Below are 27,432 nucleotides of genomic sequence, written 5' to 3' on the forward strand. Positions count from 1 at the left end.
AAACGGCCGTGTCTTTTCACTGCATTGACTTGGCTGACATTTAGTACACCGCTAAGGACTATACACCTTGATACATTCACCCATTCCTAAGAAAGCGGACTGAGGTACGGAATCTTAAAGACAAAAAAGCAAAGTATAGAATCAGGAAAAGAGATTTCTCAGAAGAATATAAATCAGCACAAGAACAGAAACTATGAGAAATGAAACATTGAGACAGAAACTACAAATTTATAGTATCAAGTGAAAAATAGAACATAACTGTTTGGTACAAAATTAGCACTTGGATAGATGGACAATTAAAGCTGAACCTTAAAGATTAAAGATTAAAAACTGCTCATGGGGATAGACCCCACAACACATGGGTACTGTACAGGCTGTACAGGCTGTCTCATACCTGCAGCAAAGACGAATACGACGTAAATATGCTGCGTAATCCTACATTTCTTCGTCAGTACTGGATGAAGGCAACTTCCAGAGCAGGCAAATGCCACCCCTCCCTCTCCACACAAAGATCACCTCCCTCAAGGTCACCCCCTCCCTCTTGGTCCTCAATATCACTCCCTCCCTCTCCATTGACACCACCCAACCTAATTCACTTCCTTCTCAGTATCATCACCAACCCTTTCACTCTCCTCTTCTCCCCATCCTCTGTGTACTCTACTCTCCTCTCCTGTCTCCTCTCCTCTCCTCTCCTCACCTCCCCCCACTCCCTCTCCCACCTAGTGTAATGATATTTGTGGCTGATGTAGTTAACTTGTGCTACTTAAAAATTCAGCATGGTAGAAACAGGTCAGTGAAAATGGCGAAATCAGCTATATTGGATAAGCCCAGTTGTGCAACCTCAAAATGTTATACTTTTGAAATTCAAGATGGTGAAAATAGATTGGATCAAGTGGTGGAGCTGGTGTTTCATATCTGCTTCTATCATTTATTCCTAAACAGTTAAATAGCAGCAGGCAGCGTCATGTGTGCTGGAGTTGTGCATGAGTGCTGGAGCAGGCAGTAACCACCCATCAACCACATGGGCTCCGAGCCTCTGATTGACTGGGGGCCCACCCCGAGCTCCAGTTCAGCTGATGACTGGCCATGACGTTAGTAGTATTGGTTGACATGCTCACTGCACCTGTCTGACTGTAGTCGAGCACAAGGACAATTTTTTTTTTTTTTTTTTTTGGACTATCTACATCTGTGTAATGAGCGAAGCACACGAGGTTGATCTGAAAGGATGAACTACACCTCCATATTTTCCCACATTGCCTTCTAAACTGCAAAGGAAAACGAGACGTCAATTTTTTTTCCTGCATCCATCTGAGCTGAAAAGAAGAAAGGTACACTGGATGATGACAATGCTTATTGCATCTGTTATTCAAGGGGTGTATCAAAAATAGTCAGGTGGGTCCCTGAAACGTCTAATTGAGCCGGATTGTGCTCTTGTGGCACATGGTAATCAGGTGTTCCAAGTTCGAGGTCCCACAGACAGTGACAGATCGCTTCGTCCTGCAGTGCTTAACCTATTTTACGTTACATCTAGATACGTACTCCACAGGTCACAGCAGGTACCATAGGTTACTTCGTGTACCACAGTTACTTCCCCTTTCTCCAGTTGCAGTAGTGAATGGTTTGCGGGAAAAATAATTGATGGTAAGCGTCCATGTGGGATCGGAGCTCTCTAATTTTGCCCTCTAGGTATTTTCTCCTGATGGATGTAGGAGGAAGCAATATATTGGTAGACTCTGCTAGGAATGTAAGCTCTAAGAACTTTAACAGTAATTCACACCGTGATGCAGTATTCAAGTAGTGGTCAAACAAGGGTTTTTTAAGTTACCTTCTATGTGGGTGGAGTATTCTTCCTGAAGAATCTTCCAATAAGTCTCAGTCTGGCACCTGTCTTAAATGCAATTAGTTTTTTGTGAACGTTCCACTTTAAATCTCTTTGTACACTTGCTTCTTGATTTTTTATGGATGTAACTGCTTCCAGTGATTATTCTGCAATCCTGTAATCACACAGTAACGGGTCTTTCTGCCTATTTACGCACATATGTTCCATTTGTTTGTTATGAGGGCCAACTGCCACTCCTCGCACCGAACGTCGATCCTCTAATCCTTTGCATGTCCTCCTGCATTGCTCTTCAATTTTCTAGAATTGTGGCTTCTCTGTACACAACGGCACGTTCTGTAAAAAGACTCATGGAAAGTCCGACGTTATCCACTATGTGATATATATGGTGGGGCGGTTAAAACTGTTTTTTTCGTCTCGAAATGGGACATCCAGTGACACCAGACTCGACCTTCTTGCCCCATCCCCAAGGAATGGGAGGGGGCCAGGTAAAATATCATCAGTAGGAACCCCAATTTTTATTGTGGATTCGGATTCTCCTGAAAAAAAAATTAAAGGTAACTTTTGTATGGAACAAAATCGTTGCGTCATGGATGGCGCTCGACAAAAATCAAAATAGGTTACAAACCGCTGAAAAGTGATAGGAGAATGTTCGATATGTTAATCATTGTCTGCGATACATTTTGTACCATTCAAATAACCGTCTATAATGCACGGACGGCGAACAGGCATCGCAGTCTGTGGTCAGACTCTCACCGTAGGTACACCGCCTCTAGCCGCAACGATGCAGTTCCATTGCGTTGTGCGCTGTACAACGACCGACGGACAAGAAAACGACGGCGCGAAGCGGTTGCGGTTCACTTTTCTCCAAACGTTCGATCCGCAAACATCTCTCCCTACGTATGCACCGATGCTGACAATTGCAGAGAGAGTGGCTGTCGTTCCTTCGCATTTTCCCTCAAGTTGGTGTGTAGAAGGAGGTCGTCGACGGTACGCGAACCTGTTCCCTGAGAGGTGTATTTCTTCTGCAGCGACATTCCGCAGTATTATCCAATTATTTATTGCAACTGGATGTGTTCACCCACACGAAGAATCCCACCACGGCCTGCGACGAACGAAAATGGCGCAGTGAATATTTCAGCTGTAACTGCTGCTTATCCTCACAATAGTTCGCGGCAAATCGCACGAGGTGCAGAAATTTCACGTACCGTCATTTCTCTAACTATAGTGCAGGAAGTTTACACAGAGTAAGACGATTCTGTTAAGCTGCCATTATCAAATACCAATGAAAGATTCCATACGGATCACTGTCATGTAAGCAGTAAATTTCGTGGTGAAGCAATGTAGTGCACCTGAACTCCGAGCTCCCACATCACACATCCAGGTTTTCCACAGTTTCAGCTGGTACAATGCCCACCAGCGTATCCTGTTAGCGTCGACGTCAATGCAGACAGAGTACAGGATCAGACAGTTTCAACGATTAGGAGAGAAATTGGCTGTGCCCTTTCAAACTAACAAGCCCAGCTTTTGCCTGGAGTGATTTAGGGAAATCAGGGAAAGCCTAAATTTGGATGGCAGGACCCAATTTGAACTGTCGTCCTCCCAACTGCGGGTCCAGTGTGCTAAACACTGCATCACCTCACTCGGTAGCAGAGGGGAGAGAGGGGGGAGTAACAGAGTAACATTAATGAGAGCGAGGAGTAGAGGGTAAGTGACCTTTAGGCGTAAAATGTGAACTAGATGGCGAAGAATAGGGGAAGAGGGAAAGAGTGGCCTCTGTCTGTGCTGGACACTACCTTCATCCACTACTTACATCTAGGTACATAGATTTACATATACACTCTGCAAGCCACAGCACAGTTCAGCACTGCACGTGGGAGGAACACAAGAAAGTCATGGTGTAGGAGAGGGAAGGTGGATTTCACCCTTTTCACTTGCTTCTCAGAATTATAGGCATTATCTTGCATTTGTCCACACGTAAAGAAAGCTGTGATTCACTACACAAGAGGAAAAGCTGTTGAAGTCTTTCTGCATTTCCTTAAGATCATCTACGTACGATTCCTTCCAGCAGAGAAAAGCATGTTCAGCGGACAATCTTACAGTGCTCCTCATCTTATGTGTTAAATCTATGAAACGTCCCCTTTGAACAATTACACATGACTGTGCTTATCCTGACACACAATATTTTTAGCGCAACGCAATCTGACTTTAAAAAATCCCTACAAAAAAATGTCCCTGACTAACATTAACCTATGCGTTTCACAAATCGCTTACCTCACAAAAATCTTGGTTACTCGAACTACTGCAATACAGCAAGCGCCACTATTGCCAGCTAAATAAAAGATTCAAACTACGGAAGGCACTAACTACTGATAGGCATAGTTAGCAAATGAAAGATTTTAATAGAGAACAAACAATGTATTTACCTTAATAGTCATAATATATATAGCAGTTCATGACATCCAGTCTTATAAATTTCAAAACTCCGCCATCTCTCTCCCCATATCCACCACTGCTGGCAGCTCACCTCCAACTGCGCAACGCTACATACTGTTCACAGCCAACTGTTCAACACTACAATGATGACAACAATGCAAACTAGCCACAGACTGCACACAGCACAGCCAGTGATTTTCATACAGAGCGCTACGTGGCGTTACCAATAAGAAAACCTCAGCAGCCTACATACATAGCCCCCATGCTCCCAACAAAAAATTTTACAAATTGTTTTGGGCAGTGGCCAATAATGATTTGATAAAATTTTTCATAATTACAATAACAAAGAAATCAAAGGCACACACTTATTGATACAATGTTGGTCAAAAGCTAAAATTTTCTCACAGTCTATAAAGACAGTCCTGATCGTTCATCACAGTAAAATAGCAGTGTTTTTCTCAAAGTCTGAGCAGTAGAAGAAAATGCACATGGAAGTAGTGGATCTCCATGCAGTCTTGAAGAAGTAGTGTTGTCCTTCCAACGAAAAGACAGTGCTGACTCTTGACATGCAGACAGGTAATGGGCCACAACAGAGCAAACCCTCAACAGAGTCATCCGAAGTTTTGAAGACTATTGGTAGGTAGGTCATCACAGAGTAGACCCACTGTAGTCCTTGTAGAGATGGCCAGTAGCCATCTGCTGCGACTGTGCAGGTGCACACTCACCATCGAAGAGTCTTGCGGAGAATATAGCAAGTCCATAAACCACCACTTGTGCACTCAGACAGTTTTTGAAATTATCCTTAGAACCAGCAATGCTGTTATCCAGTCCCTTGCTGAATTATTAACACACGTGCAAACACTAACAGTCCCTACTTCTCACATATTGTCCATATACTATGACCAACAGAAACGTGTGCAGTGAAATGTAACTTACAAGTTACTTAATTTGATGAACTGGTGTCAATTACAATTTTATAACATAAGAATACAATAACAAAGGTACAAAATACATCATTAAAGAACATAATAGTACAGATAACATTTGTAGTAAAACAGGCTTTACAAAAGAATCGAAATAACATATACATCAGTGTTACAGGAATTATGACATGAGTACATACATAAAAGATCAGAATAACTTTCGAAACATCAACTTCAAACATGAGCATTAAAACAACAAACAATGTATTTACCTTAATAGTGTTGAAAAATCATAATATACATAGCAGTTCATGATATCCAGTATTACAAACTTCAAAACTCCGCCATCTCTCTCCCCACATCCACCACTGCTGGCGGCTCACCTCCAACTGCGCAACGCTACGCGCTGTTCACATCCAGCTGCCCAACACTACAATGGCAGACAACAATGCAAACCAGCCACAGACTGCACACAGCACAGCCAGTGATTTTCATACAGAGCGCTACGTGGCGTTATCAATAAGAAAACCTAAACAGCCTACTTACAAATCGTTTATCTATATTGAGAACATGAACATCAACAAAAGCAAAACGAGAATAATTTAATGTAGTCGAATTAAATCGGGTGATGCTGTGGGAATTAGATTAGGAAATGAGACGCTTAAAGTAGTAAAGGAGTTTGCTATTTGGGGAGCAGAATAACTGATGATGATCGAAGTAGGGAGGATATAAAATTAGACTGGCAATGGCAAGCTTTTCTGAAGAAGCGAAATTTGTTAACATCGAGTATGGATTTAAGTGTCAGGAAGTTGTTTCTGAAAGTATTTGTATGAAGTGTAACCATGTATGGAAGTGAAACATGGACGATAAATAGTTTATACAAGAAGAGAATAGAAGCTTTCGAAATGTGATGCTACAGAAGAATGTTGAAGATTAGATGGGTAGATCACATAACTAATGAGGAGATATTGAATAGAATTGGAGAGAAGAGAAATTTGTGGCACAACTTGACTAGAAGAAGGGATCGATTGGTAGGGCATATACTGAGGCATCAAGGGATCACCAATTTAGTATTGGAGGGCAGCGTGGAGGGTAAAAATAGCAGAGGGAGACCAAGAGATGAATACACTAAACAGATTCAGAAGGATGTAGGTTGCAGTAGGTACTGCCAGATGAAAAAGCTTGCACAGGACAGAGTAGCGTGGAGAGCTGCATCCAACCAGTCTCTGGACTGAAAACCACAACAGCAACAACAACAACAACATAGTGAGAATATCGGAGGTCCTATTACGCTTTCTTGGGTCATACTCTTTTTTTTTAAATTATTTCCGAAGAACTTTCTCAGTCTAGTACAACATACTACGTTCTATTGATCAAATATTTCTCGAACCAGTCACATATACCAAGGTGACAAAAGTCATGGGATACCTCTTAATATCGTGTCTGAGCTCCTTTCGCCCGGCGTAGTGCAGCAACTGGACGTGGCATGGACTCAACAGGTCGTCGGAAGTCCCCTGCAAAAATACTGATCCATGCTGCGTCTTTAGCCATCCGTAATTTCATCCGTGTTGCTGATGCACGATTTGGTGCATGAACAGATCTCTCGATCAAGTCCCGTAAATGTTCGATGAGATTCATGTCGAGCTATCTGGAATGTCCAGAATGTTCTTCGAACCAGTCACGAGCAATGTGGAGCATTTTCATCAGTAAAAATTTCGTCGTTGTCTGGGAAAGTGGAGTCTGTGAGTGGTTGCAAATGGTCTCCAAGTAGCGGAAGATAAGCATTTCCAGTCGATGATGAAGTCGGTTCAGATGAACAGAAGAACCAGTCCATTCCATGTAAACACAGCCACCACTGACTTGCACAGTGCCTTGTTGACAATTGGATCTATGGCTTTTGGGGGTCAAGGCCATACTCTAACCCTAGCATCAGCTCTTACCAACTGAATTCCGGACTCATCTGACCAGGCCAACGGGTCTAGGGTCCAATGGATGTAGTCACGAGCTCAGGAGAGGCGCTGCAGGCAATACCGTGCTGTTACCAAAGATACTCGCGTCGGTCGTCTGCTGCCATAGCACATTAAAGCCAAATTTCGACACACTGTCCTATCAGGTATGTTCGTCGTACGTACCACATTGATTTCTGCGGTTATTTCACGAAGTGTTGCTTGTCTGGAAATTTGGAAATCTGTGGTAAGGTCTTATGGGACCAAACTCCTGATGTCATCAGTCCCTAAGCTTACGCACTACTTAATATAACTTAAGCTAACTTACACTAAGGACAACACACACACCCATGCCCGAGGCAGGACTCGAATCTCCGACGTGGGGAACCGCACTGGTCGTGACAAGGCGTCTCAGACCGCGCGGCTACCCCGCCTGGCTGTGTTGATTGTCTATTAACACTGACAACTCTATTCAAACAGCGCTGCTCTCAGTCGTTAAGCGAATGCCGTTGGCTACTGTGTTGTACGTGATGAAGAGAGGTAATGGCTGAAATTTGGTATTCCCGGCGTACTCTTGACACTGTAGATCTCGGAACACTGATTTCCCTAAATATTTCCGAAATTGAATGTTCCACGTGTCTAGTTCCAATTACCATTCGGCGTTCAAATTTCTGTTGATTCCCATCGTGTGTCCATAATCACGTCGGAATCATTTTCACACGAATCACCTGAGTACAAATGACACATCCGTCGATGCACTGCCCTTTTATACCTTGTTTACGTGATACTACTGCCATTTGTATATGTGCATATAGCTATTCGATGGCTTTTGTCAATGTATTTGCGAAGGTACTCCGTATGATTGTATGTTGGTTAGTAGTCAGCCAAGTGGTGCAGTGTGGGACGCCTTTCGAAAATCTAGGAAGGCGGTATCTACCTGTTCACCTTATAATGAATTCTCACTACTGTTTTTGTAAATGATGAAAGTCTATGTGAATGCAGCTTGCCGCTAACTTGGTGTAATGTTTTGTCTGTACAGAAGTGTATCTGTCGCCTTTATCGCTCTTTCACTCTCACACATAAATCGTTACAATAAGGTCAGGGCTTTGTGTTTCCTTAATAGGCTGATCCTTGAAAAGACAGACAAACAATTATGCTAATTGAGGATTCTGAGTTATTTCTAGAATTTCATTCGCTCTCTCTCTCTCTCTGTCCTTTATCTGTGTACAGTTTAAATCTATTATTTACATGAAATCAGCCTAGTAGAATCTCTGGTGGAGCCCTTCGTCTTAATATTCAGCGGCTGGCTTGCTAGAAGAGATCTTTGCATTTGTTATTATTATTAAGCGCTGCATTCAGTTGGGAAAATCGATCGTTTGAACAATTCGTTCAGTTTACGAAAGATCTAAAATTTCAGATGTGGACGAAGCCTTTTTGGACGATTTATAAAAACTCAGAGATTGCAGGCTCTCTCCGTCACAGCTGAAACTTCCCAATTAATTACAGGGCCCAGACAATCATCAATGATTCAGACAGAGAACTCATTCGTTATTCACTCTAGAATAAAATGGTCACAAACCTTATTTCTGAGGAAAATTGTCTATTGAATCCATTTCCGTACATGTTCCGTTTTCTGTGGATTTTCAGTCTCATGAAAGTTGCTTTTACAGTCTTTCTTTCTCTTGACCGATCACGCTAGCGGCACAAACTTTCCTATCTCGCTTTAGCGCGAAGAAGAGTAAATAAATCTCTTTTAGCAATCCGAAAAACTCCCAACCGATACTTTCCGAAGCTGTTCCTTTCTCTCTCTATAATAACCATGGAGCATACATCTCCGTACCTCTGTTGTTCCAAAGAATAAACGTACTAGAAAAATACCTTGGCGTCGACGAGCTGTCGGCGCATATATTACTAGGAAATCTGATCAGATACTTTTCAAACGTAAATAAATGTGGATGATTTGATTGACCACTATTAATTATTGCGTGGTAGAGGGTAATTTTCCGTGGGGAGATTACAATGCCCCTCGCAGCGAGCGAAGTTTGTGAGCTCAATTTTGATTCACCGAACACACTTCGCGAGCTATCTATTAGCGTGGATAACCCGGAAGTGATGATTGTCAGTCCTCCGACTGAAACAGAATATTATTTTTGAAACAGACGAAGAAAAGAAATGTTGAAGACAGAAGAAATGAAGAGACAGGTACAGCGGCTGTATTGCTTTTATGTGCATCTAGGTGTTATGTTTGCTGTGCACAACCAAGGAAGATGATCTTTCATGAACTGATGTCAGGGTCTACCCATTCGGGAACTTTCTTAAGCAGGGAAACCTTGGAAAACCTCTTAAGCCTAGACCCCCAGCCTACGGTACATAGAAGATAGGAAAGCCTATAGAAGAGCAAAAATAATTTTGAAATTCATCTCTAAAGGAAAGACAGGGATCAATTTGTATCACGATTTGGAAAAGAGTGGTCTGTGCCTCTAGCAAAAAAAACGTTTTACAATAAATAACGTAAATTCTCGTTTTACAATCTTGCTCCAAGTACAATATCTTGCGGTGCTAAACTCCCCCGGGTCTTGCATGTCCCTGACGTCCACATTTGTAGTCGGTCTTCTACGCGGCCCCCTTTGTAGTTGATCTTCTACGCGGCCCACAATGGGAAGAGTAGAAGGGACAGGGATACTCGAATTCACATGCAACATTCATTCCAAAAGAATTAGCAATGACCAAAAGGAAAACTCTTCCTGTAAGAGAACTGATTAGGTTGCACCGTCCAAGATTCTCCTTTTTGAAAGCAATATCCTTATGGCTTCATGGATCCTTTTTGTTACGACGTACTTCAAGAAATTCAACCATTAACTAATGATGTTGCCCAAAAGCATCATCCGATTTACTCCCGTTTGAATACTCCTTTTGACTTTGCCTCCACACTTGTACTTATAAGTCCAAAAGTTCTAACAGATTTTCTATCACTGATTTGTTCTTCGTAATTTAAAGGATTCATGTAACTTACTATAGATTTTGGATTCAAATCATCGAATAATGGAAAGTGTGGTTCATTTTACACCAAGACATCATCCATATTTCCTTGATAAGTCATATAATTTAGCTATACTCAAAACTTTTTATTCTAAATACATATATTTTTACGCTTGAGTGCTGAAATGTAAAAGTTATTAGCATTGAGGAATGCGGATTCGCTTCTTTCATTTACTCTCTGATTCATACTGTGTTCATCCATGTTCATATATGGAAATGGATTTTCCAAACAAAAATTCCCAAACGAACGTGAACCATTAAATTACTCCTAATTCTATGAATATTATCCTTTTTTTTAATCATTCATTAATAAATTAAAAACTCTTAACTTCTAATTATACCACCTATTCCTTTTAAAGTTCAACACGCGTTTGGTGCGAGTCTCTTACAAAGTATATCTGTGTCGTCTCTATCGATTTTAATTCTCGCGCCGACGTCAACTGTTTTGCGCGGGAAATTATCTTTGCGGCGTTAACCGTCACTCACAATTCACTACCACAACACATTCCTTCACACGTTTACACATCTAAGCGTTCACATGAGATTATATATGAATATTCACTCGGAACCTCCTTTGATTATTCAGCGTCATTTGCGGGAAACGTTTCATTCTTCTTGAAAGTCAGTTAGATCCTTAATCATTCTTGATGACATTAGCAATGCTAAAGTTCTATGTTCACCCAAACCACAAGTGAAGCCTATCTCCACTATCTTCTTTACAACACTCGATAATAATAGTTAGTCACTATTTCTATACTCTATGTCACTGATTAACTATTTCAATTTACAGGTTTCTATCACTACACACACACAGTTTATTATTATGTTTTTTACTAGCGTTCATTTCTGTCACTCGGAACACCATTCCTCACTATCTTCTAATCTTCATTATATTTCTTTAAGTCGTTATGAGAAAATAACCCTTTTATTTTGTTCGATCCCGGGTATGCTACGTCACGACCAACAATGGGGAGCAGTATGGGCTTGTGGAGGGTTCGATCAAACCCCATTTCAACATGCGATCTATTTCTTTTTGAACTTGAGCCTTTAACCTCCAGGGAACCGGATAGAAAGTTCTACAATATGTTTCGTGCGGCTTAACGTAGAGATGGCATATGTATCCCTTAATAACTCCTGGCCTTTCATCAAACACGTTTTCATACACTAATAATAATTCTTTGAGCTGCTTCTTCTGATCTTCAGTAATGCAGTCGGATTCATTTAACTTTTCATACACTAATTGACCGAAATCTCCTTTGACTTGGACCTCATTATTTACGTGCTGTTTAGAATTCTGTGCAGTCCTGATTACTTGCACGCTGATCCCACTATTATATTTTCTGGTAAGGCTTTCCTTTTTCAACAAGTCCAACTCAATTTCTTGTTTATTTACATTTAACCAAATTTTTCCTGTTTTAAAATCTATTCTGCATCCGTATTGACGTAGGCTGTCGACTCCGATAATGCAGTCTACCACCAAATTTTTCATAACAAGGAATGTGCTTAATATTGCTACATTTCCGACTTCTACACTAAGTAGTGACTGCACTTTTACATTAGCCGATCTAGCCCCAACGGCGCCTATTATTCTGCAATTCTGAACTTGAAAAATTGGTACTCGTCTTATATTTCTGATCTTGTTGAATAGAGCCTCCGAAATAACATTTGTGGTTGCAGCCGTGTCTAAAACCGCCAGTGTAGGTACAGTCTCCAAAATGACTTGCACTTCGGCTACTGCCACCTGTTCCTTATCCTCATCTCGGGGTTCTAAGTCCTCGGTCAATTCATCTGCCAGTAATCGTCCATCATTATACGTTAGCATGGGTACACATATCCTGTTGCCCCTCAACCTATTGTTGACCGCTCCTCCGGGGCACGAGTGGGTCCTTACAAGTTTGTTGGATTTTGATTCGCCTGTTGGTTGACATCGTCCGTCACTTCGGTAATTACCGGTTGATTCGCAGATGTCCGTCCCCACTGATGTTGGTTGTTTGAGTTTATTCCCCCCGGTTGATTCCACTTTCTATTACCGTTATTGTTCCAGGCTTGCGGTCTGAAATTCCTTTCGTTTCCCCATACGGGATGGTATCTTTTCCCATTCCTGTTATTCCTTGGATAGCCCCTCGCAAGACTATTGCCGGTATTATTATTGAGATTTTGAGGGGTTTCTCCACTATTTATCGATCTCTGTGCGTTCCCTTGCCTACCATTTGCCGGAAGTTCTATCTCCCTATATTGGAATCTATTGTTACGGGCTTTCTGGTTGTTCTCTTCTATAATGTCTATATGATCTAACGTCGTGAGGAACGACTCCAGGTCTTTATCGTTCCCGTAAATTAATTGATTCCGTATGTTAGTTGGTAATCTTGCCTTAAGTATGTTTATTATATCTGGCAAAGGCATAGGTCTGTCCCAATATCTGGTTTTATTTATATATTTTTCAAAATACTTCCTAAGGCTTCCTTTCGAAAAAGAGAAAGGCTCTGGGTAGAGCACCTCCTGCCTTAGGCGTTCCTGTACCCCTTCTGACCAGAACTTTGCTAAAAACGCTTTCTCAAAATCGTCATATGTCGAGCAAACAGAAGTCATGTCCGAGGCCCAGATCGCCCCCGAACCTTGTATATACCCAGTAACGAAACTGATCTTCTGCCACTCCGACCAATTTCTGGGTAGCACTCCTCTAAAACTTCGAATAAAAACAATCGGATGGACCCCCCCTTTTGTCAGTGTTAAAAATCTGAAATTGCCGATGCTTTATCATTTTTTCTTCGGCATGGCAAAGGCTTTCGTAATCTCCGTCAGATAAAACTTCACGCGAACAAATAGCTCGTGGCAATTTAATATTTGAGTTACTTACACAAGTCGGTATTGTGTGCGAATGTGCAGTAACTGGCTCTATAGTCGCCGCCACCTTCTGCTGCTGGCCTGTATTCATTTGTTCTGAGCCTTGTTGTGAAACGCGTATCGACTCTGCTATCGTTTGTTTCCAATGCTCGAAATCAGCACCTAACTGCTGTCGCACTTCCTCAAGTCCTTTAGCAAACAAATTCTCTTCCTGTTTGCCACATAAACTTTGGAATGCTGCTTTAACATTTTGCTCAACGTTTTCACACAATTGCCTTTTGTTTTCTAATGTGATTTCGGATAATTTACCCGTTAATACATTAATTTGGTGGTCTATAACGTCTTGACGTTCTGTCAGATGTTCGACACTTTCCTTTAGGTTAGTCTGCGTACGTGCCAATTCAGGAAGTTGCGCAATTGCACATGACATGGCATCTTGCTTTTGTACTAATTGCGGAACCATTTCCACCTGTTCCCGTACGGTATCTATCTTAATGGCCACATACTCCTTCATTTCTACACGTACGCGGTGAGTAGATTCCTCACATTGAGCTTTAACCAATTCTATTTGTGCAGTTAATTTTCGTTCCGTCTCTTCGGCCTGATCTTTAAGTTCCTTTGTCTTTGCCTCTATCCGCTGCTCTAATTCGGAAAAACTGTCGTGTAACTGCTGCTTAATCTCAGCTTTCAGATTTTCCTGCCCCTCATTAACTGAGGCGAACTTCGCGTTAATGTCGGTTTTCAAATTTTCCTGCCCTTCAGTAACTGAAGCCAACTTTGTATTCAAATGATTTTGCCCTTCAGTAACTGGGGCTAATTTCGTATTCAAATCATTTTGCCCTTCAGTAACTGAGGCTAACTTCGTATTCAAATCATTTTGCCCTTCAGTAACTGAGGCTAACTTCGCATTAATGTCCATTTTCAGATTTTCTTGCCCTTTAGTAACTGAGGCTAATTTTGTATTCAAATGATTTTGCCCTTCAGTAACTGAGGCTAATTTCGCGTTAATGTCGGTTTTCATATTATTCATGCTCTCGGTTATCATCTGCATCTGTCTCATGATAATTACTAATGGATCTAATCCATGTTGCATACCTGCTGTTACATCTCCAACCGTGTCTACAGGGCGTTCTATCGCGCTATCTGTAGCGATCGGTTCTATAACACTTCTTACTACATCACTATTATCCTCAGTGCTAACAGCTGAAGGCTGTTGCGTGTTGCTCTGCTCTGCTTGACTCATCTTAAACATTGCCCTAGTTAAAACCATATAAATATTCTACAGTCAATATGTATATATCTCCCTTCACACAATAATACTTCTGTGGCTACTTTCTTATAGTACTTATACAGGTAAATGCAACTAGGGCAGTTCAATCAATCTACGTCTGGCATGAACACAATTAGTAAATGTTCAAATCTACGTCTACTTCCAGAATATTAGCAAGCTTTAATAAAAAATTATAGATCTGGCCTTTTTTCTGCGTCCAGCGTGCTGTTTATCTGTGTAGATTTGACTGCGAGTATTTCTTCTCTGTCCCAAGTTAAGTTGGCTCGTCGTAATTCACATGAAACAGAGAACAAAATTATTTTAACGTCCAAAAACGTGTCCTGTCACGGATTGGCCATTATAATGAATTCTCACTACTGTTTTTGTAAATGATGAAAGTCTATGTGAATGCAGCTTGCCGCTAACTTGGTGTAATGTTTTGTCTGTACAGAAGTGTATCTGTCGCCTTTATCGCTCTTTCACTCTCACACATAAATCGTTACAATAAGGTCAGGGCTTTGTGTTTCCTTAATAGGCTGATCCTTGAAAAGACAGACAAACAATTATGCTAATTGAGGATTCTGAGTTATTTCTAGAATTTCATTCGCTCTCTCTCTCTCTCTCTGTCCTTTATCTGTGTACAGTTTAAATCTATTATTTACATGAAATCAGCCTAGTAGAATCTCTGGTGGAGCCCTTCGTCTTAATATTCAGCGGCTGGCTTGCTAGAAGAGATCTTTGCATTTGTTATTATTATTAAGCGCTGCATTCAGTTGGGAAAATCGATCGTTTGAACAATTCGTTCAGTTTACGAAAGATCTAAAATTTCAGATGTGGACGAAGCCTTTTTGGACGATTTATAAAAACTCAGAGATTGCAGGCTCTCTCCGTCACAGCTGAAACTTCCCAATTAATTACAGGGCCCAGACAATCATCAATGATTCAGACAGAGAACTCATTCGTCATTCACTCTAGAATAAAATGGTCACAAACCTTATTTCTGAGGAAAATTGTCTATTGAATCCATTTCCGTACATGTTCCGTTTTCTGTGGATTTTCAGTCTCATGAAAGTTGCTTTTACAGTCTTTCTTTCTCTTGACCGATCACGCTAGCGGCACAAACTTTCCTATCTCGCTTTAGCGCGAAGAAGAGTAAATAAATCTCTTTTAGCAATCCGAAAAACTCCCAACCGATACTTTCCGAAGCTGTTCCTTTCTCTCTCTATAATAACCATGGAGCATACATCTCCGTACCTCTGTTGTTCCAAAGAATAAACGTACTAGAAAAATACCTTGGCGTCGACGAGCTGTCGGCGCATATATTACTAGGAAATCTGATCAGATACTTTTCAAACGTAAATAAATGTGGATGATTTGATTGACCACTATTAATTATTGCGTGGTAGAGGGTAATTTTCCGTGGGGAGATTACAACCTGCATCTATCGTTTACGAGAAGTCGTATATGCACAGAGCTAGCTGTGTGTTCAATGGACTTACCTAAATGTTGTCAGTAGTTTGGGATTGATGGCGCTTATAAGGAAATTGATTGTGGCCCGCACGTTAGCCTCGAAGACGCGGCGCCCCCACTGCCTGAAGGGGTCGTCAGGGTTGCGCTGACAGTCCACCTCGATGCCGAAGGCGACGGAAGCGATGACGTCAGTGGCGTAGCGGGCGGCCACCTCGCGCATCTCCACCACCTCGCCCGCGTCCGCCGGCCCCTGCAGCACTTCTGCCATCTCGCGGCCGCACGCCGCCATCGTCTGGAAAATCAATCTAAAGCTGCTCGGTATGCTCCCCTGTCCTCGTTTCGATCGTTTTGGTCTTCTCGCTCTTTTGTAAAGGACGATCACAATTTGTTGAACGATTCCATAAAGCTGCGCAGAACTGCTTCAATACGGACTTTGTAGTTGTATACAGATTTTATATGGCGATTCACAGAGATGCTTATGTTATCATTCGTTATAAATACAGGGTGAATCTGTAATATTTGCAAATGTAACATTCATGGGACATCACGTGTAAAATTTCCTCTGAGCGACGTCAGCTAAGCATTGATACATGTTTGTGTAATTGCATTTTGTGGGTTTGCTCTATCTGTTTCGTATCCATAACGAGACACGACAAAGTTGTTCGAGTAGGTTATGGGCGCCACTTCGTTAGATGTAGCTGGGCAATACTGCAGTCCGACCTGTGGCCAGCGAGCTCATACGAAGTTGGAAGACATTGTCGTGCTATTCCTTTGATTAAAATTGAAATAAAATTTAAACATGTTGTAAATGCTGCTGTATCTCAGCCAGTGAGAAAATCATTAGAAGTTGTTCTCTGTAAATAAAATAACTTCATCCTATGAAACTTCCTGGTAGATTAAAACTGTGTGCCGGACCGAGACTCGAACTCGGGACCCTTGCAAAGGTCCCGAGTTCGAGTCTCGGTCGGGCACACAGTTTTAATCTCTCAGGAAGTTTCATATCAGCGCACACTTCGCTGCAGAGTGAAAATCTCATTCTGGAAACATCCCCCAGGCTGTGGCTAAGCCATGTCTCCGCAATATCCTTTCTTTCAGGAGTGCTAGTTCTGCAAGGTTCGCAGGAGAGCTTCTGTAAAGTTTGGAAGGTAGGAGGCGAGGTACTGGCAGAAGTAAAGCTGTGAGGACGGGGCGTGAGTCGTGCTTGGGTAGCTCAGTTGGTAGAGCACTTGCCCGCGGAAGGCAAAGGTCCCAAGTTCGAGTCTCGGTCCGGCACACAGTTTTAATCTGCCAGGAAGTTTCACATCAGCGCACACTCCTCTGCAGAGTGAAAATATCGTTCTGGAAACTTCATCCTATGACGGGTAATGATTGAAGATGGGTTTTGAAGAGAACTAATGTGGAGATTCGAAGCACTGAGCACATACAATGAGAAACAGATTGTTTCTAAAGGCATAGAAGGTTAATTTTCACAAGGCGTAAGATCAGTCTGAAGTTTTAAGAGAAGGTTCTCATACTGACATCTCACTGGTGATACGAACATTCATAAGCACGAGTTATTACGAGCGCGAAGTGTAAAACAATATCTCTGACTTTACAGAACGTTCGTTACGTGGTTCTGGAGATTTACCTGGCCATGACGGTTTCAGGGACGTGTTAGAGGTGTAATGAATCAACGTCAGTCACTTCATGTGTGTTGTGACGTAATAACATACTAGCTACGAAATTAGTGATCTAAGTTTTAGTGTTGCTACTTTGATGAGGCTTCAATAAAAGATACTGATAATAGACACCAGATTTCCTAAGTCCTAGTAAATATTCATAGCCAAATAGTACAGAGGAACATTGAAGAGTATTAATAACTATTTATGAAGACGTGTTGGTGACTCACAACGTCATCACTGTCTAACTTTGTCACATAATACACTTTAAAGCAATTCCGAGAAATGTTAAGGCAGACATATGCTTCACTTTACATCTAAAAGGTAGTGTGGTTAATGACTGAACTGGTACGATGCCCGTAAATGAAAGTTAATTTACGTTTTGACAGAACCAGGATATTAACCGAGAGACTGTAATGAGTCAACAGCAAATTCTATTGTTTGTGCAACATTCACAGTTAAGTTCACGAGTTTTGACACTCATTTTACGTCCAGGACTTTTCTTTATTGCTTTTGGTTCAAATGGCTCAAATGGCTCAAATGGCTCTGAGCACTATGGGACTTAACATCTGAGTTCATCAGTCCCCTAGAACTTAGAACTACTTAAACGTAACTAACCTAAGGACATCACACACATCCATGCCCGAGGCAGGATTTGAACCTGCGACCGTAGCAGCCGCGCGATTCCAGACTGAAGCGCCTAGAACCGCTCGGCCACACCGGCCGGCTTTCCGATGTTATACGGCCACTTGCGGATGGCGACAACACGGTCATACAATTACCAAATTAAGGAATCATTACGAGTCGTCATCCATTCGGCAGATTTACCACAAGTAGGTACGAACCGGAGGCTGTATCTGAACGGTGAACACTATGACTACACCGACAAAATTTTGAAAGTTTTTCAGGGATATCTTTTGAGTGGTTCGGTATGAGGCGTCCGAGGTTTCCAATGGCTCGTTGCAGAGTAATAATGTAATTACGAGTTATTCGGTTTGTTACCTTAGTTACCATTGATTCTGTGAAAATACTTTCCCAACAGTGAAAAAGCCTGTAATATGCCATCACCTAAGCACGTAACACATAAGGGAGAATCCAGTTTCTGGTAGGCGTCTGTGTACAGATGCAAAAGTATTCAGCACAACATTCGTTGTGTCGTCTTTACATAGCATTCGGTCAACTCATACAGGGTGATTCCGTGATCATGTTATAAACTATAAGCGATGTTGAGAGGGGTAAATGTATTATTTGCGGTAAGGGAGCGCGGTGCGGAAACGGTGAAGTCGAAAGTTACAAGCGAAAATCGTTGTGATACCTTTAACGGCAGGCATGTTCTACTGCAAACTCTGAACTTTCCAATTTTGGGAGGAGGTAGTATGGACTGAAGCTAGACAAAAATGTCCAGTAAACATGAGCTCTAAAGTGGATGCCTTAAGAACTATGAGCACTTGTTCATCTTCGCTATTGTGAAACGCATCTCTTCTACTGAACAAGTGCTTATAGCATGTTCATTAGACATGAGCATTTCATCGTTGCTACTGTGGAACACTTTTTTCTTGTTTTGGCCCATACGGCCTCCTCCCAAAATATGAAAAGCAAAGAGCTTGCAGCAGGGGAGGGCCACTGTCGGACATATCAGGACTTTTTCACTGACAACTTTCGATACAGTCATTCCTGGAGCAGATTGGTACATTTACCCTTAAGACAGAAGGAGGATTACCGAGCGGGGTGGCGCAGTGGTTCGACACTGGACTCGCATTCGGGAGGACGACGGTTCAATCCCGCGTCCGGCCATCCTGATTTAGGTTTTCCGTGATTTCCCTAAATCGCTCCAGGCAAATGCCGGGATGGTTCCTCTGAAAGGGCACGGCCGACTTCCTTCCCAATCCTTCCCTAATCCGATGAGACCGATGACCACGCTGTCTGGTCTCCTTCCCCAAACCAACCAACCAACCAGAAGGAGGATTCGAACCCGGATCTCATGCTGCGCTGATCACTATGCCATCCGAACACAGTGGTCACCACAACGGTTCGGACTACCCTAGCACGCCCCCCCCCCCTTCCACCCCCCCCCCCCCCGCCCCCCCGCCATGCCCAAATTCTCAACTTATACGATACACTGCTGATAACGTGCGCCTGCTCGTTGGCCTCATTACTCACTGCATTTCCCTGATTCCCGTGAGAGTTCGAGGTTGGTGTGCTTCTGCACTGAAGGAGTCGTTGTCCATCATCGCCGTAATTATATTTGGTTCAAATGGCTCTGAGCACTATGGGACTTAACATCTGAGGTCATCAGTCCCCTAGAACTTAGAACTACTTACATCTAACTAACCTAAGGACATCACACAGCCGCGTAGTTCCGGACTGAAGCGCCTAGAACAGCTCGGCCACCGCGGCCGACGCCGTAATTATACACATTGTGTCTGCTTTCTGGAAATGTCCAAAAGTACAGACGCCACGTATACAACATTTACCCTCCTCCTCAATGATTCTTAAGAGATTGTAACATCTTCACGGAATCACCCTGTACGTAACTCCCAATATCTCATCAATAAACCTATTCATACTGTTGCGTATCACTGTCATCGTACAAATAATACTGGCAGGAAAGCCTACTCGAAATAGAAACGAGCAGTAAGGATTCCAACCTTATTTCTGTCTCTGAACCATTGTTGTAACTGGTCGCGAAAGTATTTGCTGTATGTGTCGGCTTGTAGAAGCGAAGTGTAGTACAAGCTACAACAGGACTTATATGTTAAAGAACATCAAAATAAGGTGACTATTTATCAGTGGCACAAGTGTTTTGTTGAGACTAACAATACAACATGTGACTGCAAATACTCAGGAACTTTCCACGTGTCTGTTGACATAAAAATGAGACAAAGTGGTGCTAACTTGTCAAAGGAGTTTAAATTATATTAGATTTACCTTCAGATTCAGAGATCCGTACAGGGGGTATCCTCTAGGGTGATGAACGTGTAAAAAAAAACGAAACTACAAAACACATGTTAAAAACATGGACTAATATTTCTTATACAGACACTACATGGAATGGTCCTCAAGAATGTGGATTAATCAAAAACCTGTGAAATATTTTCATTTAAAATTTAATGACAAACATGTCACAAATAAATAAATGTAATTACAGTGAAATGCATTACATGATTCCGACCCTACTGTAGCCTGCAACTTCAAACAAAAAGCACTTTAGAAGACTTAGTTACACACATCGTATTACTGCTCTGCAGGTGTGCCTAAGTAAAATATTACTTTTATTATTGTTAATACATACGTTAATTGGTTCTAGTAACAAAACTATCAAAGGAGTATATGGAATTAGCCATGAAAAATTTTCTCCTGTTTTCTCTTAAACTACACTATTTTTAATAGCCATAGTTTTTATGTTGGCAGGCAGGTTATTGAAAATGACTGCTACCTTCTACGGACTTCTATCCAGACAACGGTAACTTTAAAACTTTAAATAGATTATGTACATTTCCAGTAATGATTCGATGAACTGAATAGTTGGTTTTAAAAACAGATACATCATCACAAATTTCATTAAGAAATATATATACGGGAAAGCTATAGTTGGTGTCCCCATTTCTTTGAACAGGGTGTGAGTGGATACACACATTATATTATTATACACGTTATATATACATTGTATTACACATATACATTTTATTACACACACACACACACACACACACACACACACACACACATATATATATATATAATATATATATATATATATATATATATATATATATATATATATATTATATATATATATAATGACGTATACTGGTAAGTAATATATATATATATATATATATATATATATATATATATATATATATATATATATATTACTTACCAGTATACGTCATTTTTAAGGTTATTCTGTAGTTTAGCAGCTTGTGGAGTATAGATAGCCGCACAGCAACAACTGCTTATGTTGTATCCACTACTAAAAAGTAACTTTTGCCTGATGACAATTTTTTTGGGTTATCTTTGTCGTCATTTTGAGCGCTGCGAGTAATATTTTAATCAACCACAGTTGCTCGGCAGCGTTTTTAAAATTCAGATGCGTTCTGCTGTGGGCGTTTCCATCCAACCGGAATGAAACTGCACCATCTCGATATTATGTTCAATTTATTTGCACCGCTTCATGGTGTACCTGAGGTTTCAATGTGGCAAAAAGAAATGTTCGTGTGGCTAGGGCTTGCATTCGGGCGCGTCGGAGAGGATGAAATGATGATGAAAACAACACAACACTCAGCCCCCAAGCAGAGAAAGTCTCCGACACGGTCGAGAATCGAACCCAAACGCTTCGCATTACACTCCCCCTCGCTGACCACTTTTTTCCACAATTTTTATCTTTCTTAGTGTTAAATAGCAGCGATATCTCTGAGCATCCATGCAGGTGGATTCTGGGTACTATCATCAAAAGTAAGGAATACTAAACTACTAAAACGTCTTGTTTGTTGCTACACAACTTCAAAGACGTGCCAGTAGCGATCGGTATCTCAAACAGCATAAATGTTTCACACTCGACAAGGCCTACCGGAGTCTGTATCAGACTCTTCTGAACTTAATTTACTTCTGACCACAATCTGGTTCAAATCTCTTGAAGAAAGAGCTCTTCCCAACAAATGAAACAGAGCGCAGAGCACATATCACACCTATCTACAAAAAAAAGACAATCTATGTGAATTCACAAGCTTGTTCAATCGTAGGCACTAACAAGGAACAAAATAATCACGTTCGCGCAAACCGGCATCGATTTCCAAAAAAAGTACCATCCTAGTCAATTTTCGCTTTCGTATACGGTATTCTAAGAGCCATGGATAGAGATAACGAAATAGTTCTGCTGTTACTAGAATATTTAAAAACCTTTTCTCAATAGAACACCGACATTTTCTACAGAAAATACTAGGTCTCTTGCAACGCTGTAATTGGATTCATAATTTACTGAGAGACAAAACTAGCATATTAACCTGGATGGAGAGTCTTTGTCATAGAAATAATATATGAGGTGGCCTATGACAGTATAAGGGAACGATTACATATTTCGACTTGATTGGCAGTATTAGTTGCAAACTCAGACTTTCACAAATTCTACGTGTATCAAAGAGGAACTTTATACTGCAAGATTCTATTTATACAGTTAGAACCTGATCATATGAAAGCTGAAATGTTTCAAACTCAATAAAGCCTGACGCAGGGAAACGTAAGGTTGTACATTTCACGAAACCTAAAATTTAAACAATTTTTTGCAGGTTTCATTCCCGAGTCATTAGACTAAAGTTGGCTGTCGTTGAACTACGTTTCTTCCAGCCAATTATTCGAAGGGGCTGTAAGTGGGGCCCAGGCATTCCTAAATGGGAATAAACTGTTTAATGTGTTAGTTTAGTCAAATACTTGCGAGCAACAATTTGTGGATGTATGTTATAATCACGTAAAGTAGGTTGTAGGTTAGGCAAATGGCAGATTTAGATTCATTAAGAGGATATTAACGGAGGACGCTTACAGCACACTTGTGCGATCCATACTGGAATACTGCACAGGTGTGGTGCGGTTGTCGGCCTCTCGTATCAGTCCTTTTTATCATTGGGTGCCAGATATAAGCCGTCAACTTTCAAATCTAGAGAGTTAGAAATAGATTCCATCAAGGAAAACCACGTGCAGGAATCCAAGAACGTTAACACAAACAAATTCATTATTAATTTCCAATGTAATTAAACAGGTTGGCCTCTCGTGGCACCTAGGGGTCAATGTTACAGCAAAAACTGTAACGATTTACGCTATAGATCACTATGGTACAGCAAAATTGAACAAATTCTCCCCATACATCACCACTGTTACAGAAAAGTTTAACTAATTGCCCTATACCTAACCACTGTTACACAGAATTGTAAAAAATTGTCCCATACATTGTGAATAGGCACTCCGTCTCCAGGCCACAAGCGGCCCATCGGGACCATCCGACCGTCATGTCATCCTCAGCTGAGGCTGCGGATAAGAGGGGCGTGGGGGCCAGCACACTGCTCTCCCGGTCGTTATGATGGTTTTCTGTGGCTGGAGCCGCTACTATTCGGTCGAGTAGCTCCTCAGTTGGCATCACGAGGCTCAGTGCACCCCAAAAAATGGCAACAGTGCATTGCAGCCCGGATGGTCACCCATCCACATGCCGGCCACGCCCGACAGTGCTGAACCTCGGTGATCTGATGGGGACTGGTGTATCCATCCTCTGCAGCTAGGCTGTTGTCATACACTGTGAATGCATGGTGAATACTGTTGGAACAATTATGAGGAGTTGACATAGTGATTACTATTACAGCATTTAATACTGTGGTGAAATGATGGTTGGTTGACAATGAGTGACATCCATTGTTCCAAATATTATTGGGGGACCATTAGCAACCTGTCAACTGGCCATTATTGGCTCAATAGTATTTGTGGAAATAACAGTCACCATTTCAGCTGATCATCACTGCCCCAATAGTACATGGAGTAATGGCAGTTATCATATTTCAATTGACCATAGTTGCCTCACATTAATATTTACCATGACTTCAATGTCATGGTAGCCACCATGTCAACTAATCATCACTGCTTCAGTAGTATCAACCATATGTTTGTGAAGTACTGGGCAATTTGTTAAAATTTTATGTGACGGTGGTGATGTATGGGTTATCTGTCGAATTTTGCTGTAAAATATCGATATATGGTGCTGTCTGTTAGAATTTTGCTGTAACATGACAACATATGGGGCAATCTGTTACGATTTTACTGTGAAATAGTAATGTATAGAGAGTGAACTGTCTTGTAGTCTCCACTGTACAACAGTGTAAGTTAGTGTTATTATCACATACTGCATGATCATGTTAATATCCTAGCCTGGAGTCACTATAATATTTGCATTGTCAAGAGAAGATGAAAAATTTTTTTACATGAGATATTTTGTTACCATTTATTGGCTCAATAGTATTTATGGAACTAGCAGTCACCATACCAGCTGATCATCACTGCTCCAATAGTATATGGGGTAATGGGAGTCACCATATTTCAGCTGACCATAGTTTCCCCACATTAGTATTTACCATGCCTTCAAGTTCATGATAGCCACCATCTCAACTGATCATCATTGCTTCAATAGTATACACCATGTGTTTGTGAAATATGGGGCAATTTGTCACAATTTCGTGTAACAGTGGTGATGATGGGGTCATCTGGTGAATTTCGCTGTAAAATAGCGATATACTGCGCAGTCTGTTACAATTTTGCTGTAACATGACAACATATGAGGCAATCTGTTACAATTTTACTATAAAGTAGTGATGTATAGAGGGTGAACTGTCATGTAGTCTCCACTGTAAAACAATTTAAGTTAGCATTATTAACAGATAGTGCAAGATCAAGTTAATGTCCTAGCACGGACTCACTATAATAGTTGCATTGTCAAAAGAAGATGACAAATGCTTTTACATGGAGCATTTTGTTACCATTTTGCTATAAAATGGTGATGATGGACAAGTCTGTTACAATTTTGTTTGGGCGTACCCGTAACCAAGTATGCTATTTGTGATCCAGTGCTGATGGCTAGTGTAAAGATATGGCATAACAACGGCAGCTCCTGGTGTTCCAATACTGTTTCCAGATTCATTAGCAGACACCCACTGTCAAATTATGCCTCACAAACTCTTAAGCTCCTGGTATAAGATTCCTATACCAGTGCAAGAGGCTCCAACCTATATTTGATGTGCCCATCACCTGGCTCAGGCAAGTGTTATATTTTAGTTGAACTGAGAGAGCTTTTGACAATAAATCCGACCATCATTGGCCTAATTTATTATAATTTCATGTAACGTAGTAATGTATGATGCTTTTTGTTAGAAATTTGCTTTAGCATGACGGTATATGGAGTAATTCGTTAGAATTTTCCTGTATCGATATTTATAGTGAGGTTTGTTAGTCTGCTATTGTATGGTGATATATGGAGACAAAGTGGCACGCAATCTCCATTGTGTCACAGCATGATTTAGCATAACAAGAAGATGACAATATTCTGTCTTGCAAATAAAGTTAATATCCTAGTATGGTGGTCATTACACTGTTTGACTGACTCTGATGTCGATTTTAGCCAAACTAAGATGAATCTTGGACAAATAATATAAACAATTTACATGTGGAATGACCCTGTTTGCTTTGGCACAAAGATGAAACAACTCTCATTGATAAGTGCACTTTAAGCTGTAAGTTAGACCAGCAGTAGAGACTTGTACGTTTTGCAACGTTATACAACAACGATTTATATACTTTGATAGATAATGCAGATAAGTTTTGGTTCCCTAACATGTGCTATAAAGATGAAACTAACCTCATGTACAGGTGCAGCTGAACACATATGGTTTAGCAGTAGTAACGGCTAGTTATAATTAAACTTTCCCTATTTAACACGTTATAACACGCAAACTAATTACTGTATGAGACCCAAACCTCTAAACTTTGTAGATACGAATAAACTATGTACAAAAAGCGATATACTGTTTTTTGATTCTCCTGACAAATTGCAGATTTGGCAGTTGGAACGTTTGACAGCTCTCTTCAAATTACTTAGCTATGTGAAATAATATAGTATTGCTGTGCTAGTATTAAGTAATCTAGTAAAGTAATCCAAAAAGTTTTTGCGACAGTGCTTTTTAGTGGAATAGCAATTGCTCGAAAGGATTTTTTTTTTAAATCCAGTCTTAAAATTCACTGCGTTACATGCAAGACATTTAATAAGCTCTGAATGACTGCTGAATGAATGTGCACTCATGTATATGATTCCTAATGTTGAACTCTTGATGTCTCTGTATTTTTTTTTTTTATGTAGAGGTGGAGCCCCTCCACGCCCACACCACAACACAAAAGGTCTACTGCCATCTCTGCATAAGGGTTAGTATTCACTAAAGTGAGGTGTCGCAGGATGTGGGTACTGCGATGTTTGCGTACGTCTGGTTAGGATTAACCATTAATACGCGCTCATCTGGAGATAGATTGGTCGATGACGAAGGGTAGCGGTTTGAAGGGCAGAGGAAAAAAAGTGCCAAAGCAAGAGCCAAGGGAAAAAAACCTCTGCGAAAGTTAGGTCGGGCGGCAAGAGCAGTAGCGGTTGTCTTGCTGCCTGCGATGGGTTGTGCAAGGGTAGGCTTTGTTAGTAGTGGGTATCATGCATGTCGATACCTTGACGTTGTGCGTTTGTGCTGCTCGGCGGCTGGCGCTGGGTGCTGGTACAGAGTACAGGGTACTGTGTACATTTTATAGAAAAAAAGAATAGTGATAGTGAAAAGGTCATCAAGTGAACATACGCTGGTTAGCCAAAACATTATGACCACCTGCTTAACAGCCTATTTGTCCGTCTTTGGAACGAAATATATCACTGATTCTGCGTATCACGAATCCGACAGTTTGTTTGTAGGTTTGTGGAGGTATATAACGGGCCGCTGATTGGCGTACGCTGTGATAGCGCCCGATAGCGACCCAGATGGTTTCCATAGGGTTTTAATCAGACGAATTAGGTCGCCAAGACATCAACGTGAGTTCACTATAGTGTTCCACAAGGCACTGTAGCACTATAGCACAGATAGTTATACTGCTGAAAGATAACATCGCCGTCGGGGGAAAAAATCAAGCATAGACGGATGCAAGTTGTTCACAGCTGTCAGCGTGTCTTCGATTACTATCACAGGTCCCATGCAAGAGCAGGAGAACGTCTCCCGTAGCACAATACTGTTCCCACCAGCTTGCGACCATGACGCACTGCTCGTTTCGAGCCGCCGTTCACCTCAAGGACGGTATTTGTGGTGACGACTGTCGATATAGTGTTCCAAAACTGTGATTCATCCGAAGAGCCGACACGTTTTCATTGATCGACGGTCGAATACCAATGGTTCCGCTCCCAGTGCACTCGTAATAGACGATACCGTTGGATCAACATGTGAACACGTAGCGGTGG

At 41.3% G+C, this 27,432-nt stretch overlaps 1 protein-coding gene across 2 annotated transcripts in view; it reads right to left on the bottom strand.

Annotated features, from left to right (window-relative positions):
- LOC126262942 (cytochrome P450 6k1-like) overlaps window positions 1-27,432 on the bottom strand; it is a 125,740-nt gene that overhangs the window by 47,969 nt on the left and 50,339 nt on the right. For both annotated transcript variants that reach the window (XM_049959881.1, XM_049959880.1), the window contains exon 4: window positions 15,795-16,057. In XM_049959881.1, the coding sequence (XP_049815838.1) occupies window positions 15,795-16,057 (263 nt within the window). The remainder of the gene's footprint in view (window positions 1-15,794; window positions 16,058-27,432) is intronic.

This window comes from Schistocerca nitens, chromosome 6 (genome assembly GCF_023898315.1).
Source record: "Schistocerca nitens isolate TAMUIC-IGC-003100 chromosome 6, iqSchNite1.1, whole genome shotgun sequence".
NCBI classification, from domain to species: Eukaryota; Metazoa; Arthropoda; class Insecta; order Orthoptera; family Acrididae; genus Schistocerca; species Schistocerca nitens.